This window comes from Sphaeramia orbicularis, chromosome 14 (genome assembly GCF_902148855.1).
Source record: "Sphaeramia orbicularis chromosome 14, fSphaOr1.1, whole genome shotgun sequence".
Taxonomy (NCBI): Eukaryota; Metazoa; Chordata; class Actinopteri; order Kurtiformes; family Apogonidae; genus Sphaeramia; species Sphaeramia orbicularis.
This window is the reverse complement of record NC_043970.1, coordinates 31,610,367-31,633,141: the sequence shown is the minus strand read 5'-3', so window position 1 is coordinate 31,633,141 and position 22,775 is coordinate 31,610,367. Positions and strand designations below refer to the sequence as shown.

General features: G+C 36.0%; 2 protein-coding genes across 4 annotated transcripts; one reads left to right on the top strand and one right to left on the bottom strand.

Moving 5' to 3' along the window:
- Window positions 1–790: 790 nt before the first annotated feature.
- cfap298 (cilia and flagella associated protein 298) lies at window positions 791–3,963 on the top strand. 2 transcript variants are annotated; one of them, XM_030154955.1, is made up of 8 exons: window positions 791–915; window positions 1,171–1,350; window positions 1,627–1,794; window positions 2,616–2,683; window positions 2,776–2,934; window positions 3,086–3,217; window positions 3,324–3,419; window positions 3,511–3,963. In XM_030154955.1, the coding sequence occupies exons 2-8, from the start codon at window positions 1,212–1,214 to the stop codon at window positions 3,619–3,621; spliced, it is 873 nt and encodes a 290-aa protein (XP_030010815.1). In that variant the 5' UTR covers window positions 791–915; window positions 1,171–1,211; the 3' UTR covers window positions 3,622–3,963. The 2 variants fall into 2 exon arrangements, with proteins under 2 accessions (XP_030010815.1, XP_030010816.1); XM_030154956.1 differs by having other exon boundaries at window positions 803–913; window positions 1,178–1,350.
- A 47-nt stretch (window positions 3,964–4,010) lies between these two features.
- Window positions 4,011–22,010, bottom strand: eva1c (eva-1 homolog C (C. elegans)). Of its 2 annotated transcripts, XM_030154954.1 has the most exons (8): window positions 21,453–22,010; window positions 16,883–17,082; window positions 14,361–14,484; window positions 11,905–12,057; window positions 9,384–9,527; window positions 6,555–6,632; window positions 6,387–6,479; window positions 4,016–5,430 (listed from the first exon to the last, which is right to left on the bottom strand). In XM_030154954.1, exons 1-8 carry the CDS (start codon window positions 21,565–21,567, stop codon window positions 5,048–5,050), a joined length of 1,290 nt encoding a protein of 429 aa, XP_030010814.1. In that variant the 5' UTR covers window positions 21,568–22,010; the 3' UTR covers window positions 4,016–5,047. The 2 variants fall into 2 exon arrangements, with proteins under 2 accessions (XP_030010813.1, XP_030010814.1); XM_030154953.1 differs by having other exon boundaries at window positions 4,011–5,430; window positions 6,387–6,632.
- Window positions 22,011–22,775: the final 765 nt, after the last annotated feature.

Below are 22,775 nucleotides of genomic sequence, written 5' to 3'. Positions count from 1 at the left end.
AAAGCAGGCAAAGCACAGGTGTTGATGGTAACATTAATGGTTCTGTTCCATTTTGTTGTCCCAGGAGGGCATTCGTGTGAACCACAATGGACAATAACATGGCCTGAAACACTGGTTTACAATGTTTTTGGGGTTTTTTTTGTTTTTTTTAGAAATAATCTGCCTCAGACATTGAATGTGCTACACTTTACACACTCTAACAAGATGAATTGGAAAACAAATTAATATTTTATGATGAAGTGTTGTTAGTTTATGTTCATTTCTACAATGGATTCATAAATCTACCACTAGAAATAACCTAAAAAGTGAATGTATTGTGATGTACAGACTGTTTTGAAGTAGATCTGGTACCTCTGGGGTTCATTAATTCATTCATTTATTCTCAGAATTTCATATTTTGACCCAAGACAATTTTTGTGAAAACGACAACCAATCAGCATTTTGTTTTACTTTTTTCTTTTTCTTTCTTTTTTTTTTTTTTTTTTTAGTGATTGAATCTTGGTAAAATTCAATTATTTTATCCTGGAGGCATTTTCTTTGTAGGTCAGTGAAATTAATGATACCAAATATACCAGTTTTCTACCTTAAAATGTGAAAAGGTTATATTTCCAGATGCTAAATGCTCTCTAAAGGGGTAAAAACGTAAAAACAAAAAATAAAACAAAACAAAACAAAAAAGTTAAAATTGAGTATTTATCAGTAACAGATCCTTACCTTTCCTGTATGTAAATACATTCACCTCTAGAGGGCAGCACTGGTGTTTTTGTTAGTCTAGACTATTACAAAATTCACTCGAAGAAGAAGCTGGTCTGACTTTCCAACTATTAGCTAATAACGTTATTGGTACTAAATAAAGCATGGGTACTTTGTGAACAGTAAATAAACTGTATTGTACAGTCGCTGCACTATAAAGGTATTTGCTAATATTTTTACTACATAAAGATTAACATAAGTGAGTTGTAAACGAGAAATTACATGGGAACACACACATGTTAGCTAGCTAAAAGCTAGCAGTCGTGTTTTCTAGAAGCGTGTAGTACTGTTGCCATGGTTACACTGTTGGCTCACACTGTCCAGACGGTTTTTTGTCTTTCGATACGTGTTGTTACAGATTTCTTTTCTTTTATTAAAGACAGGTTTGGCCTTTTCGCTCCTAACCGTCTGTCTTTCAGGTAACGCTGAAGTGACAGTGAGCTAGCCCACTTGGCAGGATGGTGCAGCTGCATGTGAAACGCGGAGATGAAAGCCAGTTTCTGTTCAACACCACAGTGGACGCGCCTCTGGAGACTCTGATCCAGCAAATTGCAGCTATTTACAATGCGAGACTCAAAGTGGACAGAATATGTTCAGGTGAAAATGATACTCTCAGTACTGTCTGTACACATTGTGTGGAACTGAAAAGCTCTCAGGCTCCATTCATAGTTAATGCCTCTGGTAGAAACTGTTACTGAAACGTATTGCATGTAGCAAATGAACTTTTCTCATCCTGCTTGTGTAAGTTATTAACACTAAGTGCTGCTACTCCTGAAAGCCACTAAAAATCTCTTTCTGCTCTTTCAAAATGGTACAATCTTACTGAGTTTGAAAATATTTCTAGACTTAATTTGCTCATCCATGTTCCCACAGAGATCTCAGACCTGGCAGAACATGGAATCACACTGCCAGTCAACATGCAGGGGCTGACAGAGGAGCAGGTTGTGGAGCTGAAACTTAAAGATGAATGGGAGGATAAGTGCATACCCAGTGGAGGAGCGGTATTTAGGAAGGACAAAATTGGAAGGAGGAACGGACAAGGTAAGACTAACCCTTTGTCTGTAGCATACTTCTCGAGAAATCAAACTACAATTATAATCCAATCTTTCACAGTGCCATTCAGATCTGGAAACAAATAAGAAGACAGCTAAAGTTAAATCCACTATCCTTTGCATTACCCCTGTCAGCAAATCCCTCTTTTACTCCCTCTGTTTGAGGCTTTGACAGGTGGAAGGAAAGTGGAATATACACTGTTGGGGATTTATATATCCAAGGTACATTTGCATCATTCCAGCAACTGCAGGAAAAATACAGCCTGCCAGGAACAGATTTTTTCAGATTCCTCCAGATTAGACATTTTGTAAAGACTCACCTCAAAAATTTTGAGAGCGCAATATTAGATAAGTTAGATCAATGTCTTAGAGACTGTAGAGGAGAAAAAAGTGCAATTTCATATATATACTAAATATTACAAGAATATGGACAGGTGAACATGGATCGCATAAAAAAGGATTGGGAAAAAGAACTGGGAATGGGAATCGCTGAGGATGTCTGGGACTAGGGCTCACAGTATGTAAATACCTGTTCCCTTAATGCTAAACACCGTCTGATCCAGTTTAAAATTCTACATAGGCTACACTATTCAAAAGTGAAGCTGCACAGAATCTATCCAGAAATACCACCTACTTGCGAAAAATGTCTATAGCATACTAACCCTTCAAATGTCTATTTAGTGTTGATAAAGTAAGAATAATTGCAACACTAGAATCCATCTAGGTCTTCCTCAACAGTATCTGAATTTTGGATTTGTATGGTAGATAAGATATAGATCCTCACAAAGACATCTGTCTATCTTATACCAGCTCCAAATGACAAAATGAAAGAGGTCCTGATTAAAACAGTGGATGAGGCAAAGGCAGTCATCTCAAAGGTGAGTATGAGCATAAATATTAAGTGATCAGTTGCTGTTTTGGTTAGTGGTCATAAATGTTTATGTAGCCTGTCTTTCTCTCCATGTTGCAGAATCAAGTACAAGCTAACGTTTGTCTCACAATGGAGATGATAAAAGAAGCCCAAGACCAGCTAAGGGGTGCAGTTATGATCGTATATCCAATGGGTCTGCCTCCTCATGACCCTGTCAGGATGGAGCTGGAGGACAGGGAAGACCTTTCAGGAACACAGGTAAAACACTTAAGGTATCATATTTTCTTGAATTAACAAGCTGCTTAAATAATTCCATAATTTTCAAGGTTAAGTTGACTTGAGTTAATTTCTCCTTGATGTTCTTTCTCTGTCACCATGCATTCATCTGCCATCTGTCTTCTTACCTCAGGCATCCCTACAGGTGATCACTGAGGACGAGTGCCAGCTATGGTGGGCTGCCAAAGAGATGCAGAGAGGGAAGAAACTGCAGGACTACATCGGCAAAAATGAAAAGACAAAGCTTGTGGTCAAAATACAGAAGGTTAGAATTCTATTGACAGCAGAATTTTTGGCTTTTCTGTAGTCATTTTAGTTGCTTTTTAACAGTCTTCACTTATTAATGCACACTTTGACTCTGTTCCCTTTAGAAAGGCCAGGGGGCACCAGCGAGAGAACCTCTGGTCACAGATGAGCAGCACAAACAAATGATGATGCATTATTACAGGAGACAGGAGGAACTCAAGGTGGAGACTCCGTCACAAATACATGTTCTTTCACATTTTTTACAGACCACTTCCTTGTTCAGTGTCTAACCTTCTCCTGGTACGTTTCCAGAAACTGGAAGAAGCTGACGATGATAGCTACCTTGACTCCGACTGGTCGGACAGACAAGCACTCAAAAGACAATTTCAAGGCCTATCAAACATCAAATGGGGACCGAGATAAGGACCATGAGCACTCAGATGTTCACCTCGGTTTAACGTTCTGTATGCAACTGACTACTATGCCTTATCACAATGTAAAAATCTGTTTTGTGTTTATTGTGTTCATTCACTGCGGCAGGTGTTGAAAGATGTTGTCCTTAGGGTGAATATATTTATGGGTTTCTGGACAACAGTCAAACTGAAATGGAAGAAGACATCTGGAAAAAATGTATTATGAAACAGGTAATGATATCACATATGATGTCACTATAAACCTGGCTTATTTTGACTGAAATGTGATCTTTGTATTCTTTCACCATCTTATTGTTGTAAAGCAACATTTTTGAAGCTGTGCAAATACATTACACTTTAAATTTGTCTTAAAATTTTATTGTGTGTAAAAATAAAAAATAAAAAAAACTATTAAAAGTTTCCAGTGAGCCATGATTATACAAAACATATATTTAACACAGTTTTTATAAGGATGGGGCAACTTTTAATACAGTCTTAGAATCAAAGTTCAGCTTATTTTAACATCCCCTGGAGTGCAGGGATAAGGATGCAACACCTTTCCTTTCTTTGTCTTGTGTCACTGACACACACACACACGCACCTCTAAAAGACGCTACTGCTCGGAGGCAGGAAGCTGACACATACTAGATCGTTGTTCCAGCTTTTGTCTCAGTAGTGATGGGGAAGCTGTAAAGTTCATGGCAAGTGTTTCAACTGAAACGGTGAATTGTGTGAAATTTGTAATGAAGGAAACTGATGAACTGACTCTGGACCAGCCTGCACATACTCCAAGACAGTGCCTGTGGCTAAATACTTGTAAAAGGAAACCGAAACATTTGTAACATTCTTAGAAAAGTTTCATGTTGCTAAAATTAAAACTAGTCTTGGCGTAAAAGCCCAGATTGGTCAGATTAAGAGATGATAGAGATATATATACGAAACATTTCATAGTCCCTTTGTAGGTTTTATGGCAGGTCACGTTCCCATTGAGGTCACATGACACATCACATTCAGGTCACATGACATGCTCTTTGGTAAAGTAGTCATTTATCATTTTCACTGACACTGTTGCTCGTGGAACTTTTTCTTATTTCTAATATAACACAAAGTAGCTTCATGACCTCTGTTGTTCCCAATGAATACACCCCTTTCTGCAGCAGTAAACAATGTGTCAACCTGAAAATGTAGCTTAATTTGGTGGTGAATGTGATTAAACAAAACTCTTAACCACAGAATGTATTCATTTAGCTAAACTAGTCAAATCAAACATAAAGGTGTTAATCCTTTAAAAATGGCTAGTACTTCATGACTGCAACTTCAAAATGCACAACAATGAAAATAAACCCAAAACTTTCTTCAGTGTCAGAGGCTGGAAATGTTGTAGAAAGTCTGAAAAACATCCTGAATTTGCTGAGCAGCCTACGTAGGGTCACAGTTTAGCTGCCGTTGAGATAAGCGTTCATCCAAATCTCCTGTATGATCATTTCTCTGCGCTCGATCCTCTCAGCCCGCTCCGCCGCCTCGCACACATAAGTCACCTCCTCCCAACCTTGGATCGCCTTCCTCTCTATGGCAGAGATTAAAGAGCTCTCTGTTCCCTCTTCATCATCTTCTCTTTCCTCTTCTTCATCCTCATCATCATCCTCATCATCATCATCCTCTTGGGAGCCGGTGGTCTGCCTGTGAGATCTGGATGTGAGTCTGTGGTCTCGGGGTGAGCGCCACTGGCAGGTAACTCGGACCGACAGAGCCAACAGTGTGAGCAGAAGACCAACACACACGCTGGACGTGAACAATAACGCTGCCATCTCTGGATGCTCTGGAGTAAAAAAACAAAGAAGGAAATGTAATAAAACCTGGATGAGGCCTCTGTGTTGTGTATTCTCGTGTGTTAGTGCATTATATGGAGGGATCTTAACAACCTTGTACAATATTGATTGACTTGGGCTATTTCAGTGCAATACTTTTTAACATTGGATTAATACCTTTTTTTATTCTTTTATCACAGATTTTATTTTGTGCATCATTTATTTATGGATTTTTATATATTTTTATACTGACTATTTCATTCTGTTATATCCGTGTGTTTTTTAAAAAGACCACTGCATCATCGTTTCGTCTTTACATTACACCTATGATGGAAATGTTTACATGACAAACAAGTGGTGCCAGGCATAACAAACCTCATCCCTCACACATATTGTAGCTTATTTTAGCATCGATCCAGCTGATGTCATCATGTCTATGCATGTGCTGATATCAGCATATCAGTTGCTTCTATATATGTGCTAAGTTTGAAGTAAATTGAATCAAAATTGATGTTTTTATAGACATTTGAAATTTCACCCATTATAAGTAAATGGGAGAAGAGAAAAGATTTTTAAAATTCATAAAAAATTTTAACTTTGACCTACTTTTCCCAAAATGTAATCACATCTCTTCTGGGTCACTAGCAATCCATAAACCAAATTTGGTATGAATTCAACCAATAGTTTTGTTGCTACAGATGTGAAATTTTGCAGATTAAAAGTAACTGGGGAAAAAAAAAAAAGATTTAAAAAATTCATAAAAAAATTTGAACTGTGATCTACTGTTCCCAAAATGTAATGAGATCTATTCTGGGTCACTGGCAATCTACAACCAAATTTGGTATGAATTCAACCAATAGTTTTGCTCCTAGAGTGTTAACAAACAAACACACAAACTGAACCAAAAACAAGACCCCTTGCCTCCCCTTCAGAACGGGGTAATAAAGAATCTGAAAGTTATCTTTACCTTTGATGAAAGCATAAGTTAGGAGAGAGTTGCTCATCATAGCTCCTGAGGTGTCTGGCTTTGGTGAACCTTTGGGAGAAGGTTCCTTCAGATCTGCAGGAGGAGAAAATCTAAGAAAAAATGCCACAGGAAAACCTGAAACTACAGCAAATTGCATAATGACGTCACCTTTTTCAGTTTCCACAGAAGGCGAAGACGTGGAGCTGAATATGCTCGGGTCTGCTTCCCTTAGTAAATTCTGCGGTACTAGTGAAAGGAAAACAGAAAGGATGGTCTTGAATAGAGTTGGGAACTAACAGAAAACATGTGATTTTAATACAAAATATGAGCAACTATTTAGCTACAGTTTAAAAAGGTCAGAATCAGAATATGGTTACATTCTTGAAACTAACAGATTACTGGCATTCCTCATTAGGCGTCAGTACCCTTTATCTTAGAACAAAGCGCTAAAAAAGTGCATATATCATACAATGTGAACAAAGAATAAACAACACTCACTTTTACTGTCTCTGTTTTTGTAGCAAAAGCACCAAATGGCCGTTTTTATTTTAATAAAATGCAGGGAAAAATTAAATTAAATCCTCTTTCTTTTCATATTTCATTTCCAGTTTTCACTCTAAATTGATGCTACAAATCTAAGGCCAAAGAAAAATAGGATATTAATCCTTTTTGCCAGAGAACATACCAAATGGCTTTATTTTTACATACACTTACAACTTCTATCTCTACAAACACGTTTTTCAAATACTTTTGGAAAGAATCCTGGGATACTCTAATAAAAAAAAGGACAACAAAAAATCTTTTCATCTACAAGTGAAAAAAATGAAGCATGCTGATTCTAAATTGGAAATCAGCATTTCTCTAGCGTGTCAGGAATGTGATCGCAAAAGCAATTTTCCAATTAAAGGCCTTTTATTGTGTGTTCACATTCTAGCTATATGTACTCTATGTACTAAACTGGGCAAATTTACTTATAATGAACCAATAATGAATAAACGTCAGTATCAGAATCCGTCAAATTAGCTCAGAATTGTTCCAAAATGTTTCTTACACTCACTTGTGTGATTGTGAGATGAAAACATTGACCATGCTCATCATTAACATCACCCAAACTTGGTGGGGAAAAAATCAAGGTGTGAGTGGAGGAAATGACAGAGCAACATTCTGTGACCCATCTGTTCTTATACATTCATCACATCCTCATCTAGTTGATCATAATTATCTCTAACTATCGTGGCTCAGAAAATGTTGCACCACTTGCACAGATGAACTCCTTGTTCATTTAGAGCGGAATTTAGAAGATAATACAGAATCACCAATGGGTTCTCCAATCAGGGATCAAATTAAAAGCTTTACATCACTGTGGACTGCACCAGATCTTTCTCTCAGGCATTGAAATCCACATACAGTTTGGTCACTTAGAACTTATAAAACTAAAACACTCCCATAATATGCTGCTAAAGTATAGTGACTTGTGCATATCTCAAAGTCCTGTTGTGCTGGAAAAATTCTGATTTCAGATTTGAATTTTTTTTTCTCCCCCTAGCAAAATCAATGTTTAGCAATGTAGTCTAAGTCAATGTAACAGAATATCTAACAAATTATATTTAAGGACATGTACTCTGTTATCTACAGTGGAATGCATTTTAACCCGTAAAGGCCCAGAGCTACATTTGTGGCAGTTCCCAAATGAATTTCTCTATATATTTAACCTATCTTAAGTGATTTATTTCCATTTATTATAATTTTATCCTCTGTAATTACCATTTTTCAGTGTAAATCATGTATTTTCCTATATTTAATTTACTGATCATAAAGTTCGTAAAAGCTCAAATAAAAGTTGAGCGTTATTATATCAAAAACTAAAGAAAATTGAAGAAAAAATGACTTTTTCAGCAAAGATATCAATAACTGGACATAAACCAAGTGCCTCCATCCACTGTTATATATCCAACTCCATGGGTTTTACTGGTGAATCAATGTTGTAGAAGAGGATGGTGTTTCCATGTTCACTATGGAGGCTCTGAATGTCCAGATGGGTTATACCTCAATTTCTATTTTTAAATCCTCTCATAAAACACATTTTTTTCTCTTTTGCTTGAGGTTGGCTTTTATTGTCTTCATGTATAACTACTTTTATTGTTTTTATTCATTCTTTTATGTGTTTTATTTGTTTTTATGTCTGTTCACAGCACTTTGGCCTATTGTGTTGTTTTTAAAGTGGTTTATAATAAAGTTGACTTGATCTGACGACCACGAAAAGATGTCAAACTGCATTTTACACCAGTTATTTACATGTATTGATAGGTTTAATGGATAAACAGGTATTAAACATTTCAGACCAGTAGTGGATTTTGGTTGCCAGTGGCTGTTTGGGTCTTTTATGGGTTAAAGGAGATGATCCCAATGCTGGTCTTGGATGCTTTAGACTCAGACTTGTTCACTGAGTTTGCAGTGCACCATTCATCCCACATCTAAACTTCTGCACTCTGGACCCATGTTATGACTCACATTCTCAAACTATGAATATGAATACATTTGGTCCAATTGTGCTGATAAGCGGTCCACAAGGTTAACTCTCATTGTTGTTTGTTAGATTGAGCCGACAGAGAAAAAAAAGATTCTTTCAGCACCCGACTGAAGTCAAATCTCACATGGAGTATGATGTGTGAACAGTGCAGCTGGATGACCTCACTGGCCTTTCAGCCAATCACAGGAAGTTTACCAGGATGTCAGTCTCAACACGCAAATCTGAGCTCACAATCTATTACCCTCGGCTACTGTGTAGGGGGGTGTGATACAATAAGAATGGCTGATGGTGAGATCAGAGGATAAGAGTCCGAAGTAACATAATGAATAAAGCAAGAACAGAGGTGACGTAAACTACCCATAATACCACATAAGCCTGTTCTTATTTTAAAACCTGTCATTTATCATCAGGCCTGTAACAACAATAACAACAACACTGCATGTCTAAGAAAGCAGAAAGATTCCTACCACATGAATAGATGACACTGAGGTACTTCCTGGTTCCTGGAAAGCAGGGGTCCCTAAAAGTTTGGTTGCTGACGGCAACGGCACATTTCTGTTTGCTGTAGCAGGACTTAGACACTAAATGCAAGGCTTCATGGTTCAGACACTCTGCAGGGGGAAGAAAAGGAAAAGACAGCAGCTAAGTATGAGCGTGATAATGCTCACAAAACATAGAGATAAAACTATGACACTTAAAACAGTCCCTTGATTTGAAGGAGTTTGACTTTAGTTGAACCTTGGAATGAATATTTCCCTCCATTTATCCTTCCTAAGTGATTTATCTTTTATTATTAAAATGAAATGTATTTTTAACATGTAGAAGTAGAAGAAAAACAATGGAGAAAATACAGATTTACAGACAAGGAGAAATATAAGAGAATATAAACATAACATATTTTGCAGAAAATAAACTGTTGATCACATAATGGCTTAATTGAAATATTTGAAAAGGAGTGGAAGGAAGTTTAGAATGATTTATTTATAATTTATTTATTTAACCTTTATTTAACCACAAAGTCCCTGGAGAAAAAATGTGTTTTTTGAGGGAGACCTAACCAAGAGGCACATCAGTACAATACAAATGAACTAACACACCAAACCTACATACAATTAAGAAAACTTCCATACAATTAAGACAGGATAAAATGGCAAAAAAAGATTAAAAAAAAACAAAAACAAAAAAAAACAAAAACTGAAAACCAGTTTAAGGATAGCAGTTCCACACTTCTGTTAGACAGTCTGACAGAACAGATTTGAATTCACCCAAGGTAATAAAATGCTAAAGCTGAACTGAGTGTTGCAAATTGTTCCATGACCAAAGTCCATCACGGGAAAAAGCTGTTTTACCAAGCTCTGAGTGGATTCTGGGGACTCTAAGGAGGAGCCGATGTGATGAGCGGGAGTTGTATCCACTCGTGTATGGAGACAGGAGACGACAGAGATATGGGGGTAGTTTGCCCTATACAGCCTTGTAGATAAATACAAGCCAATACCACTGCCTCCTGAGCCTTAGTGAAGGCCAGGAGACCATATGTACAGGTCACAGTGATGGGTCCTGAATGCAGCATTTGTAATGAAACATAAAGCACTATGACAGACTGTGTCTACGTAGTGGAGAGTTGTTGCAGCTGCATTCCTGTAAATGACTGATAAATGAATCATTACTATTTATCGGACTTCTTTATTGACTCTAATTATATACATTTTCCTTAGTTTTGCATTTTCAATGAAAATCAGGTATTTTCCTATATTTCATTTGCTGATAATATAGATATTCATAAAAGCTTAGAGTCATTTCAAAGCTTATTATATCAGAACAAAACAAAATGAAGAAAAGGTGACTTTTTCAGCTAAATATATCATTAACTGAACATAAAGAACATGGGTTTTATTGGTGAATCAATGTTGCAGCAGATGATGAGTATCCACATTTGCTATTCATATTATTAATATACCAGAATATCGAATAACCAAAAAAGTATTTGGCTGGGGTAAGACAAGGTCCCATTGGGCGGCAGAGGTCAGAGCTGTCTTTGCAGAAGCACAACTTCAATATTTCACAGTAACCTTTCATGTAGCATTAACAAGATCAGAGCTAACCTAATGTCTGCTTTTGAAGAAAAATGGGTGAATGGGATCCTGACTAAACTGAAGCTGCGGACATACATTCAACTAAAAAACACATATAAAACAGAGTTTTATGTCAGCACAAACTTAGTTGCGTACAGGAATCCTTCCCTTGGCTTAGAAACTGGGAGATATACCCAAACCCCAGACAAAAACAGACTTTGTGGACTGTGTGGGGAAAGTGGAAAATGAATCACATTTTCTTTTCTATTGTCCTCTATATGATGAACTGAGAGCCTCTTTGTTTGATGATATGTTTATCTGAAATCCTGATATGTTCTGGACCACTGATGATGACAAGATGAAATGGTTGTTTAGTTCAAATGTATATAAATTAGCATTATTTGTTCGTAAAGCCTGGAAAAAGCGGCAGATGTGTTTGTTTACATAGGTCAGTACTTTGTTTTGTTCATATCTATTGTGCCTATTGTCCGGTATTTGATTTTTGGTTTGTATTTCTGGTGTCTTATAAGCCCAGGTAAGGGCTGGGCATGTTTTTTATGCAAGACACAATAATAAAAACAGTTGTTCATTCACTCATTCACTACGGTGCCTCTGAACATCCAAAATAGACACATCGGGAGCTGCTGAAAAGCTGAGAAACTGCTTTTTATCTGAATTAATAAAAAGCATTGACAGACTCAGTGGTCTATAAGATATTGAGTTCAACAGATGCTTTCGTTCACTGGCGGCCATTTAGGTCTTTGAGGGTTAAAAGTCAAATCCTATTTAAGGAAAAGCAAATAATTCATTCACAGAGCTTTTCAGTGCTGTAAAGATTCATTTCCTCTTCATTATGTTTTCTTATAGTGGTGGAACTAGTCTTATTCACAATATATAGAGACTCCCTTTGACTCACCAAATGGGGGTGGTCTTGTCAGTTGTGAGGGGCAGGTGTCAGTTTGGCCCAGGCCTCTGCCATAGACAGCTGCGTAGATGTTCAGCACCCTGGGGGGCTTACAGCGCAGGACCATGGTTTCTCCGTCACATGCCACTTGTCTTTTGTGTTCAGCTGAATGAGGAGAAAAGGCAGAAAGGATGAGGAGGAGGATATAATGGTGGGAAAGTGAGGGGGTAGGACTGTCCAGAGCTCATGTGGTTATATCCTTAGAGAAAAATGACAGTTCCTGATACGGTGATTTCTGAGTGAAGGGAGATCACATGTGTTCAGATGATGCTTTTATTATATTCTTCAACTTCAGCCCTATTCATACAGGCCTACTGTTACCTCTGGACCTCTGCTTATTTATAAAAATTGTGGAGGTTTTCCGTGATCTTACTCCTGTGCCAATTTGCCATGTCTGGAAATCAAACAGTAAGAATTCCATGTATATTGGTTCGGTGTGAATCGACATCTGTATGATTCTGAGTGATCTGTAATGGTTTTTGTTTCCAATGGGTGTGAAATTATGGAATGGACCTCATTAAGTATTTAAGTTATTCACTCCTTTGGCAAAGTTTAAAAAAATGCCTTTAGTTTTAAATTATTTAGGAGTATTGAATTGAAATGGTAAATATGTTTTTGTTGTTGATTTTTTTCTGTTTATGGTGTGAATGCTCGATGCTGTACACATTTGATTTAATGTAAGCAGTGTATCAGGTGAAATGGATAGGCAAAAAAATAAGCTTTTGCTTCTAGCCTATTCCTTTTTTGGTTTTTATGTTTATTATAATTATTGTACAAAGTGCAATGATTGATGTACAAACCAAACCACAAAAAAAAGTTCACATTTATTCACCTTATTTCCTGGTAAATGACTACAGAGGATGTGTAAGGTGACAATAAATTGAAGTTTTAAAACTGGGAATTCAGATGTAAACTCACTGAAAGAGCAAACTTAAATCATTCTGAAAATCTCAAAAGATGGTGAGATGTATGACATCCATGGCACCTATAGTAAGACACATTTTGATCTGTAAGCATTAAGCTTTGACATCAGAACTGGGGAATAATGTCAGTAAATTTGAGTGAAAAACAAACCTCACAAATCATGTATAAATATGCAGCATTAAACACAGACATGGGGGTTCACAGGTTATATTTGTCGCATGTAAATTGGGCTATAGAGGCTGAAACATCCAAATGATTTTCTTTTTGTTTTTTCTGTGGAACCTTTCAGTGATATTCTAATGTATTTCTGTGCAAATTGGTAAATGTCAGCCTGTCTTTATTCTCATTTTTACTGAATGGATGTTTATAATCAGTTTCTTTCTCATCTTAGACTGACCCCATGATAATTTATGCATACAAATGGATGTGACATGAAGTCCACTGAAAAAAATGTTACATATGTGGCTTTATAGCAGTGTTTTTCAACCTTGGGGTCGGGACCCCACGTGGGGTCGCCTGGAATTCAAATGGGGTCACCTGAAATTTCTAGTAATTTATATACAAAGAAAAAAAAAATGTACTAATAAAAAATATATGGTGAGTCGAGGGAGACAATCACAACCCATGAAAGACATGACAAACTGAAGCTGAAACTGAAGCACTATGGTACTGTTTATCTTTCAGATGTTCATTGTTGATTATATACATTTTTCAAATCAGATTTTAATATTTTTTGTGTGTTTTTTGTCCTTTTGTGTTGATCAAATAGGTTAAAGTGAAAAAATAATATGCAGATGTTATAGATGAAGTTATGCTGAGGAAAAAAAGATATCAAACATGGGTATAGTAAACATTTCTTTAGATAGTATATAAAGGCAAAATCAAAAGTACTCAAAAATGGCCAAAATAGGCTCAGACCATAAGGGTTAAGATGCTGCAGCTCTTTCATAATTCATAGTTTGAGTTATTGTTTGTTCAGTATTAATTGTCAGATCCAAGCTGGACTGACTGTACATATCCTGACCAAGGAAAATAAAATTCTCACTTTGTGCAGTAATCTACACCTGGCTTTTCTGCCTCCATCCATAATAATAAACATGTATAGACTAGATATCATCTAAAATTAACATTTATTTGCAACATAGTATAGCAAACTATTACATGATCAAAATTAAATTAATTTTAACCAACAAAAAAAAAAAAAAATCTCTGTTTTGAATGTCTGGGGTCACCAGAAATTTATGTTAAAATGGGGTCACGAGCCAAAACAGGTTGGGAACCACTGCTTTATAGTGTCTGCAATGAAATACAAGTCACAGTGAATTTGTAAATCACTCTTCTCTGTTACAATCTCTGCATATCCTATTTGTGACTACATTTCTGTGTATGTGCTATTTGCTTTCCATTTCTAAGTGTTGCATAAATGCTGAAATAAGCCTACTTGGGAAAGATGCCATGTTAAAAACTGAAGCTCCTCAACTCACTGGGTTTACACTTGTAGTCCACATGGAGGTATTTGGTGGTGCCAGGGCAAGGGTCTCGCCCAAACAGCAGGTGGGTGACAGGCAGTTGGCAGTCTCTATGGCTCTGACACTCTGACAGCAGCTTCTACACAACAAACACCACAGAACACCACAGAGCATTGACAGAATTTAGGCTGAAGCTGACATGATGATGATACACAGTGTACATAAGATGGTAAATTTAAACACCAAACATGCACTACCTACAAACAAATATGGCAACGAATTAGGTCTGTGCCAAGAGAGCAGTGGGGAATTTCTTCTTGTATCAAACATTACAGCTGTAAAGACATGCATTCTACCTTCTACAAAACACCAGCAGTACACTCTGATCCTCTATTCAACATGTTTTAAAGGAGTGATATTTTGCTTTTTTAAATGGAATTATGCATTTTAAATGATTTCCCTGTAAATGCCATGCTTGCGTCTGAATTCTTCATTAACCCTTTCATGCATACTGGTCACTACAGTGGACAGCTATTCTTCTCTTGTTAAATTCATGGGTTTTGTTGTTTTAGTTTCATATCATCCAACACAGTGGATACTTCATGCATCATCCCATACACTGCAATTCACACCATTACTGTAATTTTGTTGTTCTTGATAAACCTGATCTGCAGTAATATGTTTTAGTGTAAATCAATTGGTAATTGTTATAAGACTAATAATAAAAGTTGTCTTCATCAAAAAGTTGGGGTTTTTTTTTGCATATCATCTCCATGAAGTGAGTAATAACTAGTATTAGAGTATGTTAAAATGTGAGAAAACATCAGCTACATGAAAAATATTATTATTTCATAGTTTTCACACAGTATATCACTTTCGGATGATGGGTTTTAAATACATGTTTTGTTTGCTTCAAAAATTAAACGCATGGTGTTCAGCAGTGTGGACATTTTTGTAACTCCATGAAAAATAAGTTCATAAAAAAATAAATAAATAAAGAATCACATCATTTTTTCATGCCTAAAGAGGAAGAAAAACAGTAAAAAATAAACAAATCTCGACTAAGGATCTCATAATTCATACATGAAAGGGTTAATTAAACTCCACAGGTCCATCTTCAACCCTATTTCTGTGTAATGACACCAAAAATGGCCCTATAAATGCAAATGAGCCACTTCATGCCCCACCCCCTCCAGGTTGTCGACCGTGTTTTCTGTTCCATTCAGCCACTTGTGTTCGTTAATGCAACCAACAACTGAACATTGGAGGTAATCAGCTCCAAGTTTGGACACATTTTCGGTATGGACTACAACTGCTGCTGCTGACAAACAATTATGGTGCAGTCAGAGAAATGATCGCCAGAAGTCTTGACCTTATATGGGCAAATGTCGTGATGTAACTAGTTATAGATGTAACAATTAAAGCAGGAATTAAAACAGTTGTAGAAATCCACTTAATTTTTGCCTAAATAAATATAAAGATAGCTTTGCAGCACCTGGAGGGTTCAAATTCAAACTTTATGAACTATTAGGGTGCAAATACACAAATAAATGTACCAAAGACTAATAAAAGTGGGTTTAGCAAAAAATGACCCCTTTAAGGGACCCTGAAAGGTCAGATTCTTTTAACCCTTTCATGCATGAATTATTAGAACCTTTGTCGAGATCTTTTCTTGAGTGTTTTTATTCCTCATTAGGCATGACAAAACAATGCAACTGAGTTTGTTTTTTTTTTTCATGGATTTACAAAAATGTCCACGTGGCTACACCATGCATTTTATTTTTGAAGCACAGAAACATGTATTTAAAGCCCAATACCAGAAAGTGATATAAAAACAATGAAATAAAAACATTTTTAATGCTGCTAATCTGATGTTTTCTCACATTTTAACATACTCTAATACTAGTTATGACTCACTTGATTGATTGATTTGATTGATTGATTGATGTATTTATTTCGAATATGAATGTCAAAACAGATGAAAATAAATAAACCAAACACTCAAACATAAGACATATGATATATATTCGAAAAGGAGTGAGAAGAAGCATAATTTATAAAATCCCACCCCTTCTCCTTAAATAATTAATAACAGTAATAATCTTCCTAGTTCATGGAGATAATATGCAAAAAAAAAAAAAAAAAAAAAAAACTTTTTGTTTTTTAAAAAAACTGTTAATTACAGTCTAACAATTAACAATTGATTTACACTCAAACAAATCACTCTAGATCAGGTTTATCAAGAACAGTAAAGTTACAGTAATGGTATGAATGTCAGTGTATTGGATGGTGCATAGTATCCACTGTTGGCTGATTATGCAACTAAAACAACAAAACCTGTGAATATACAAAAGAACAGCTGTAGAATAACTGTCCACTGGAGTGACCACTGTGCATGAAAGGGTTAACATATCTTAAGCATCACAACATATGGAAGCGATCCCGAAATAAAATTACTAAAACTGTGAAAACACCCACATATTCACTGCTGACCCATTAAAGTGAAAAACGCTGTATATACTATACTTAAAATGCACCTGTAGAGCAGTAAAAGCTGAACAGCTGTGGTTGTGGTCTCTCAGTGGAGGGTCCGGGTCTGCTCTGCACAGCCTGGCCTCACCGCTGCCATAGAAAGCGGACTGGATGGAGATGGTGGAGTGACGTGGACAGTGAAGGCGTAAAGGCTGTCCGTCACACGCGTGAGCAGAGTGACTGGTGATGATTCTGGAGAGGTAATCTGTAACAGGGAAATACAAACTTAAAAACTTTAACTCGACATGTAGCTGCATTCATCAAAAATAACTACAGGGGGCAAGACCCACCAGCAACATGGCATCTGGAAAAAAAGTCCACTGTGATTTACATGGTCAGAAACAGGGACATACAGGAAAGTGATGAATGAGGTTTTAAAATAATATAATACAGTTAAAGAAAACTGTGAAATATATAATAATTAGTTTTATATCAAGACAAATTCACCACTGTAGAGGTCAACAAATCCATTATTATAGTAATATCCGACTACAGAACCGCTCAGTCTGATGATTCATGGATTGGTGATTGCTCATTTTTGCTTAGTTTTCTTTCTTTTCTTTTATTGGGCTGATGACAAAAGTGAATTTCCCCCTGGGGATCAACCAATTTCATCTGTATCTGTAATAAAACAATCATACACATAAGCTACAATAAACACATACAGAAGCTGAATATGACCAAACAATCAATGAAATTGCTGAAAATGATTTTTAAAAAATCAGACTGAACTGTGTGCAGATGCTTTAGGACCCAGAGAGATGTGAATAAGATAATGATCATCTTTATTAGACCATCAAAAGTCATCAAAAAACAATGGTTATGCAATCAAGTACTAACTCCTGTGTGTATCATGTGACTAAAACAGACAGTAAAGAAAACACGGAATGTCTAAAAGCACTGTTTTTGTCAGTACAATGCCATAGTTATTGATGTAAGAACTGAAGTGATTTTGGTTATTATCAAGAAAACATGGAAAATGGCTAGATATCAGCTCTGAAATTAAACTCTTATGAGCTATTTTTGTTGTTATCATTATATTTGTCCAAACAAATGTACCTTTAGTTGTACCAGGCATTAAAATGAACAAGAAATTTAAGAAAACAAGGGGTGGTCTAATATTTTTTTCCATGATTGTATATAAATGAATGTAATCTGTAAATATGTTATACAGCTTATAAATCCATTACCAAACCTAAGAAACATGATGGTCTTGAGAGAAAAATATCCCAATTTATCCTTTAATCATCACCTCACTGTTTTCAAACACATGTATACTGTCGGTCTTAGTGCTCAGTTCTGATATACAGCTGAGATATGATTACTTTGTTTGTCTGTCCTTATTATTGCGTCTTTAATGTGACCAATATGATATTCCAGTGTGAACTGACCACAGCCCTGCTACAGAAACACATGAATAAAAGTGGTAGGGTCATTTCCTTCAGTAAAAGTACTAATGCACTCTAGCACAAGTAAAAGTTGTGTAACCAAACCATATTTTTAGGCTAAATGGTGTTTTAATATCAGTGTTTATGTTTAGGATTCATTTAACTCTTACGTTCATATCTATGTTGCATGTGAAGGTCTATGACTTCAGTGCAGAGTTGTGCCAAATCTTCAAATCTCCTGAAATTCCGATCTGGCTGTTCAGACTGAGTTCACATTGAAAAAGATCAGATCTGTATCTGATCCAGTACCACATATGGAAGTGGACCAGATCAGAACTGAAAAGACTAGGTTCCATGTGGTTTGTGGTGTCATGAAAAAGCAGATTTGAGTCACACATTTAACCCATAAAGACCCAGTGTTACTTTTGTGGTAGTTCCCAAATGATTTTTTTTCCTCTATATTTCACATTTCTTAAGTAATTTGTCACCATTTATTATAAAATAATCCACGGTATTTTGCATTTTTCCAGCAAAAATCAGGTATTTTCCAATATTTAATTTATTGATGATATAGATGTTCATAAACACTCAGATTAAAGTTGAGGGTTACTATATCAAAAAGCAGAGAAAACTGAAGAAGTAGTGACTTTTTCAGTAGAATATATCATTACCTGAACATAAACCAAGTGTCTCCATCCATCATTTATCAGACTTTATGGGTTTTACTGGTGAATCAATGTTGTAGAAGATAATGGTGTTTCCATGTTCACTACTGAGCCTCTGAACGTCCAAATGGGTCATATCTGATGACCATGAAAAGATGACAAACTGTATTTATTTACATGTACTGATAGGATTAGTGGAGGGGTTCCCAAACTGGGGTACTTGGAAGAAGCCCAGGGGGTACTTGAACATTTTTTTGGAAAAATACATTAAATAAGTCATCATGTACTAATGAGAATTAATGCTGAAAGATAAAACACATTAAATACATTCAGATAATAGTTTTATTGTCGATCATCTTGTTTAAGCTTTGGTAACATTTTAAGAACATTTCTATTTTATATTATTCAAAATGAGTTTATTTGAGGAGCTAAGTAATTACCTCCGCCAGGAGATATTGTGATCACTTTGCTTTGTGTGTTTGTTTGTTTGTTAGCAACTTTACAGGGAAACTATTACAACCATCTTTACCAAATTTTACCCACAGATAGGCCTAGGCCCTGGGACCAACCCATTAAATTTTGGGCCAAGTAGGCCAAAGTTCAAGGTCACAGCAAGGTCACAAAATCTCCAATTTTCCTATCTGACATCATTGAGCAATTTTCAAAAATTCATAAAAAATTTAAAATGACTCTGATTAGCCTCCAATTTGATACACTTGTAGCTTATAAGAATATCTTGTATCTGGAACAAAATTGTCCACACCCACTGTGGAATGTGGACTATGTGGACATTTCAATTTAACGTTGAAAATCCCATTTCCGACACATTTTTCATTATAACTCAACAAATTTTGATTGGAATTTAATGTAATCTGACAAACACATGACTGGTACCAAGCTTCAACTTTTTTTGCTGTATGGAACAACCTTGAAACTGTTTAATTTAAAAAGAAATAGTCGATCCACACATGCACACTGTTTGGGGTGCTTGGTGGAGGTTTGCATTCTCTGAACACTTGTTATTTTTTGGTGATGAAAGGTTCATTTATTAATTAATGACCAATTTATTTATTTTTCTTATCAATGAAAGAGGGCACTTTTCAGTTTATATCTTGCACACAAAATTTACTGTAAAAAAAAAAATCTTTTTTTTTTTTTGTATATATTACAGTTAAAAATATGTTGTTTTGAAAATATAAACAGACATCTTTGGCACAGGGACAAATTTGAAGTGAGAGTTGGGGGTACTTGGCTAAAAAAGTATATTTCAGGGGGTACTCTATGGAAGTAAATCTGTCTCATCAAATTTTGAATTATAAAAGCCATTGAATTTCTAGCACTGAATTTTTTTTTTTGCACTGAAATTAAGTATCTGAATTTTTTTTGTCTCTCAATTTAACTATGTTCATAAATTTTGAATAAAAAAATTCAGGTACAAAAAATTCAGAAGCAAAAATTCAGATGTAAAAAAATTCAGATACAAAAAATTCAGAAGCAAAAAATTCAGATGTAAAAGTTCAGATACAAAAAATTCAGATACAAAGAATTCAGAGACAAAAAAAATCAGAAGCAAAAAAAATTCAGATGCAAAAAATTCAGATCACACATCCGCGCTGACTGTCTTCCTGCATCTGCGTCACATGACCAACCTAACGTAACTCAATTGGCTGACTCTCGGTTCGACTTGAAACAGAATCCATTGCTTATCCTTGGAGTCCCAGATGTGTGATCTGAATTTTTTGCATCTGAATTTTTCATCTGAATTTTTTGCTTCTGAATTTTTTCATCTGAATTTTGTTGCATCTGAATTTTTTGCTCCTAAATTTTTTGCTTCTGAATTTTTTCATCAGAATTTTTTGCTTCTGAATTTTTTGCATCTGAATTTTTTTGCTTCTGAATTTTTTGCTTCTGAATTTTTTGCATCTGAATTTTTTGCTTCTGAATTTTTTGCTTCTGAATTTTTTTGCATCTGAATTTTTTGCTTCTGAATTTTTTGTGTCTGAATTTTTTTTGCATCTGAATTTTTTGCTTCGAAATTTTTTGCATCTGAATTTTTTCATCTGAATTTTTTGCTTCTGAATTTTTTACGTCTGAATTTTTTAACCTGAATTTTTTGCATCTGAATTTTTTCATCTGATTTTTTTTTATCTGAATTTTTTCATCTGAATTTTTCCTTCTGATTTTTTTGCTTCTGAATTTTTTCATCTGAATTTTTTGCTTCTGAATTTTTTGCATCTGAATTTTTCTTTATTCTAAATTTACCAACATAGTTACATTGAGAGACAAAAAATTCAGATACTTAATTTCAGTGCAAAAAAAAATTCAAGTGCTAGAAATGCAAAGACTTTTATGATTCAAAATCTGCTGAGACAGATGTACTTCCAGAGTACTCCACTAGATTAGCGGATCAACAGGTGTTAAACAGTTTAGATCAGAAGATGGTAAAGGTCTCTGGTGGATGCTTGGGTCTTTATGGATTAAGTGAAAAGATTGGATCATCATCATCATCATCATCATCTTACTTGAGAAGTCAGCCAGTCCACTCATGCGTCTGGTCCACAGAAGTAAAGTCAGGTAGAAGAGGCTGTGGCTCCAGTCCAGTCCGTGGAAAGGACGCGTCCAGCTCATGACTCGCATCCCCCTTCACTGCGATCATATTAGAACAAAACTCCAAACTTCACTGCGGACTACAGGACTTCAACTGAAACTCATTTTTATTTCAACACCAAATCCACGCTCAGAGGTTTGGCCTGCGCGTTAAAACGACGTATGTGACCTGGACACCAGAAGCACCAGTTTATCCATGCCTCAGCTCCCACAGGAGTCCACTATAGTGTCCAGATCAGAGCAGGAACACACAACAGGGTGTATATTTGCTGCAGAATGGAAGTATCCCCTCGTCTGTGTGCAGCCCTGGACCACAGAGGAGGCTGGAAATAGCAGCTGCGCAACAAGTTGTTCCAAAGTGACAGACGAGCTGATTAATCCGACGCGGGGGTGAAACGTGCAATCCGACTTTCCCTCCTGCTCAAGAACACCGATTTGTGAATGGATGCATGAGGAAACTGAAAGCGATTTACAGTAACAGCTGAGAGGAAATTATGGAGTGGGCGTGGCAGATCAAACTATTTTAAAGGGAAGAGGGTCGACGCACTCCGGTATGACGCACTGGCACGACCCCCGGCCCCCATACCAAGCACATGTTTACGCTTTGGATTATGGCAAATGCTTCCAGACTTTTAGCTTTCCTTTTCTGTCTGCATTTTCCACACTATTCTTTTGGTGCTTTTCCAAAAATGTGATATTTCTTAACCCATTAAAACCCAGAGTCACTTTAATGGCAGGTCCTAAATGAATTTTTCTATCTGTTTAAACTTTTTTAAGTAAATTGTCACTATTCATTTTAATATTATCCTCTGTATTTTGTGTGTGTGTGTGTGTGTGTGTGTGTGTGGGTGTGGGGGGGGGGGGGGGTTCAGTCGAAACCAAGAATTTTCCTATATTTAATTTACTGTTCCTGTAGATCCTTGTAATAAATCCTTCTAATAAATTTTTTCCATGACTGTATATAAATGAATGTAATCTGTAAATAAATTACACAGCTTATAAATCCATTACCAAACCTAAGAAACATGATGGTCTTGAGAGAAAAATATCCCAATTTATCCTTTAATCATCACCTCACTGTTTTCAAACACATGTATACTGTCGGTCTTAGTGCTCAGTTCTGATATACAGCTGAGATATGATTACTTTGTTTGTCTGTCCTTATTATTGTTTCTTTAATGTGACCAATATCAGATTCCAGTGTGAACTGACCACAGCCCTGCTACAGAAACACATGA